This window comes from Octopus bimaculoides, chromosome 7 (genome assembly GCF_001194135.2).
Source record: "Octopus bimaculoides isolate UCB-OBI-ISO-001 chromosome 7, ASM119413v2, whole genome shotgun sequence".
In the NCBI taxonomy this organism is placed as follows: domain Eukaryota; kingdom Metazoa; phylum Mollusca; class Cephalopoda; order Octopoda; family Octopodidae; genus Octopus; species Octopus bimaculoides.
Genome location: NC_068987.1, coordinates 59,517,678 through 59,521,432, shown reverse-complemented (window position 1 = coordinate 59,521,432; position 3,755 = coordinate 59,517,678). Strand labels below are relative to the sequence as shown.

Genomic DNA, 3,755 nt, shown 5'->3' with positions numbered 1-3,755 from the left:
ACTATGGTAAATAATAGGGGGCTGAGGACGGAACCTTGGTGGACCCCTACCTCTACCCGGAATTCATTGCTGTACTCATTTCCAACCCTCACCTTACTGGCCGCATCTCTGTACATGGCTCGCACAGCTCTCACTAGCCATTCTTCTATCCCAAGTTTCCTCATTGACCACCAGATAAGGGATCGGGGGACCCTGTCAAAGGCTTTCTCCATGTCAACGAAAGCCAGGTACAGAGGTTTATCCTGTAATTCATTGAAAATCATTATGTAAATCATTTTCATTTTACTTTCTTCAGAGATCTGTCTATGGTTTGTGGCAGCAACAAACAGAAAGCAAAAGTTGAACTTTTAGGAAAATGGGATCCACAGAAAGTCCTCATTATTCCAGATCCATATTTTGTAAGCATTTCTGAATACATCATTATTATTAATATTATTATTGTTTTGTTGTTCCGTTTTTATGCAATTGCTGGTGTTGCTTGGAGCATGAACTCACAGTAATCCTGATTAGTTTATCAAAATCATTTTGCTAAGTATACACTGGAGCTGATTCCTGTTGCCTTCTCTAGTACAATATGAAGAGTTCTATTTAGTATTTTAAAATAAACAAATGAAAGATGTCATGTTCCCGTCATCTATGGAAGTGAATTATACTTCACCAACATATCTATTTACTGGTAGGGGGTATATGTCAACAAGAGTTTTGTCATAGTATAGCAGAAGTAATGGGTTAAATTGCTCAATATTTTAGCCAGTAAGCTGACATCCTATCAAACAAGTTCTCAATCTCTTTGAAAGAATGCAATCTTATGTTTACCTACTCTAGGCATGTAGGAAAATCACAGCCTATGTTTGCAAGATATTACCAATGTCACATTATCACTATTTTTAGTTAGCTCAGTCCACTTAGCTGTAAATAAGCACCATGTGAGACACATTTCAGTGCTGAATTTCACTATGTGAGACACATTTCAGTGCTGAATTTTTATAGCTGCCTTTGTAAGATAGCTGTACTAATTTCAAGCCTTATCTTGCTTCACTACTGTAGTGTGTCCTTTTAAAGAGATTCAGAAATCAGCTACTTCAACTGAGTGTCATTCTCATCACAGCACAAGCTGTAAGCATATCTGCTGCCCTGTTTAGCAGCACTACCAGGATCATGGATACCTTTAGTGGAGTACATCCTGTTGTAAATATTTAGGTTAGTTCTCCTGTCCAAGGTTATCTTTTCTTCCCTGAAAGAAGCTCTGTAAAACATCAGGAACACAGTTGTTCCTCTGATTAAGTCATTGAAAAAGACTTTAAAAAGCGATAAATAAATATTTCAATGGTGTTCAGTAGTTAGAAACAAGTTTGATCTAGTATTAGAGAAGAGTTGATATTTCATGTGCATTTTCAACTGGTGAAATTTTGTTTGTAAAATTTTCCCGTCATCTGAATAATAAATAGAATGTAAAAAAAAAAAACAGCATGTGGGAATAATTCACAAATATAAGTGTTTATCCAAATAAATAGAATAATGTTAAAGAACAAAAGTAGTCTCAATTGACTGTTTCAAAATACACAAGTATTGGATTTAAACTTGATTAAAATCAGTGTATAGCTAAAATTCAAAGTAGAAAAGTTAATTAATGTACATGATATTAAGCAATTTTTTTTCTTTTCTTTCATTACTTATATACAAACATTTAAAGAACATTTAACCCATTACCTCCCATAATTCTATTAACTGGAATTTTTTTTATGAAACTTTGATTTCTAGCATAAAACAGCCTTAGAAACACACTGGAATGATCAAAATAACATTTCAAATAGAAATAAGCGAGATATTGGGTGAAAAATTAGCAAACCTCATTTGAATATCAGAGAAATATACCTAGTAGATATAGCAAAAAGGTTAGATATGTGTAAATATTGACAGATAATTACAAAATTTGTAATTTTTAAGTGATCTCATATGAGATCACTGGTAGGTAATGGGTTAAAAACACATAGAAATGATTTCTTGCACACTCTGCCTGTCTTAACTGAAGCCACCAAAAGTGACATCAGTTATATGCAATCAAGCTAAATAAGAAATAAGCCTTACATAACCAAATTGCTTGTGTGTAAAACATGCAGCTAAATGTTTGTGGTTCTGAGAACTGACAGGACTATCTGGTATATGTGGTGAGTGTACCCCATAATATTATTATCCGTCAAATGTAAATAATTCCTCATCTCTTAAATATAGAACTGTAGTACCCCAAAACATTCAGTCAATTAACTCAGTACTATAGATTAGCCTAATGAAGGCTATGTAAACAATAAAAAGACAATATTACTTAATGTAGGACATGACAGGTGAACTTTATTTTTATGTCTGAAAGCTTGGAGGTATTTTTTCGTTCACCAGTTTCAGTTATTAGACTGTAGCCATGTTGAGGCACTACTTTGAAGGGTTTGGTCAATGAAACCAAACCCAGTATATACTTCAGTCTAGCACCTGTTTCATTAATCTGTTGAACAGCTGGAACACAACATAAAAACCACTGGATTTTTAGATTGACATAACATACACACACATGCATGCACACACACACACACACACACACACAATTACATATGACAGGCCTCAGCTAACTTTCTCTCAACCAAATTATGCACAAAAGTTATTGATCAGCCTGAGGTTATTATACTAGCAAACATTTGCTCAGAATGACTTGTCGTGGGGGAAATAATCACAGAACCATGTGGTTGTGAAGCAAACTTTTTGACCACATAGACATTCCTATTTTTAGGCAAATATGACAAAAATAATTTTTGCAAACCACTAGCTAATGGTGATAAATGAAAAAAATTGTTCCCAGTTTAATGTAAAATCATCATCATCACTTAATATCCATTATCCATGTTGGAATGATTTGGACGGTTCAACCAGTGTTGGCAAGCTGGAAAACTGCACCAGGCTCCAGTCTGATTTGGCATGGTTTCTACAGCTGGATGCCCTTCCTAACGCCAACCACTTTACAGAATGTATTGGGTGTTTTTATGCGGCACCAGCATGAGCGCTTTTTTATGTGGTACCGGCACAGGACTCTTGCAGGCCAATCTTCTTCACCAGTTGGCTTAACACTTCTATTGTGAAGTACAAGTCTTCTTGAGTACATCATGGTGCTGGCATCTCGGTCTTTAGTCTGTTCTTATTTTAAAATATGGGGGAAAATATGCTTTTAGTTCAGCTAGATAAAAAAACTTATTGTCATGTTCTGTTGTATTTTTCAGGATACACAAGCTGAGTTTTACCCTGTATATGACCAGTGTTATCGTTGCTGTAAAGCATTTTTAGAATCTTTTAATTAACTCTAACGAAACTGTCTGGACTCTTCAAGGACTTTGCTAAGAATCATGCAAGCTTTAAATTTCTTACAAATCTGGACAAACGAGCTCTAAATTTCTTATAATTATGGACAAAATATCTTTAAATATCTTTTGAGTGATTATTGAAAAAACTTAATGAATTAATTCTAAAAATGTTAAAATCTTTAAAACAATAATAAAGTCTCTATAACTTTTCATTGTTGTCTTCTTTTTAATTAGGTACAAGGCTGGTTTTGCATCAGTGATATAAGAATGACTCTTCTAGAGGTCAAAAAAACTGCATATCTTGGGATTCCATGGTCTTATTTATGTGAAACCTGTTTTATTCCATTTGTATTCACATTTCGGGGTTACTTTACTTTCAGAGTATTTTCCCATTATGTGCTGGTTTGGCTT

General features: G+C 34.4%; 1 protein-coding gene across 1 annotated transcript in view; it reads left to right on the top strand.

Annotated features, from left to right (window-relative positions):
* The window catches only part of LOC106867690 (low molecular weight phosphotyrosine protein phosphatase), a 22,128-nt gene extending 18,574 nt beyond the window's left edge, over positions 1-3,554 (top strand). Inside the window, exons 5-6 of the mRNA XM_014912635.2 lie at positions 296-398; positions 3,264-3,554. Of these exons, the coding sequence (XP_014768121.1) occupies positions 296-398; positions 3,264-3,341 (181 nt within the window). The 3' untranslated portion in view covers positions 3,342-3,554. The remainder of the gene's footprint in view (positions 1-295; positions 399-3,263) is intronic.
* Positions 3,555-3,755: the final 201 nt, after the last annotated feature.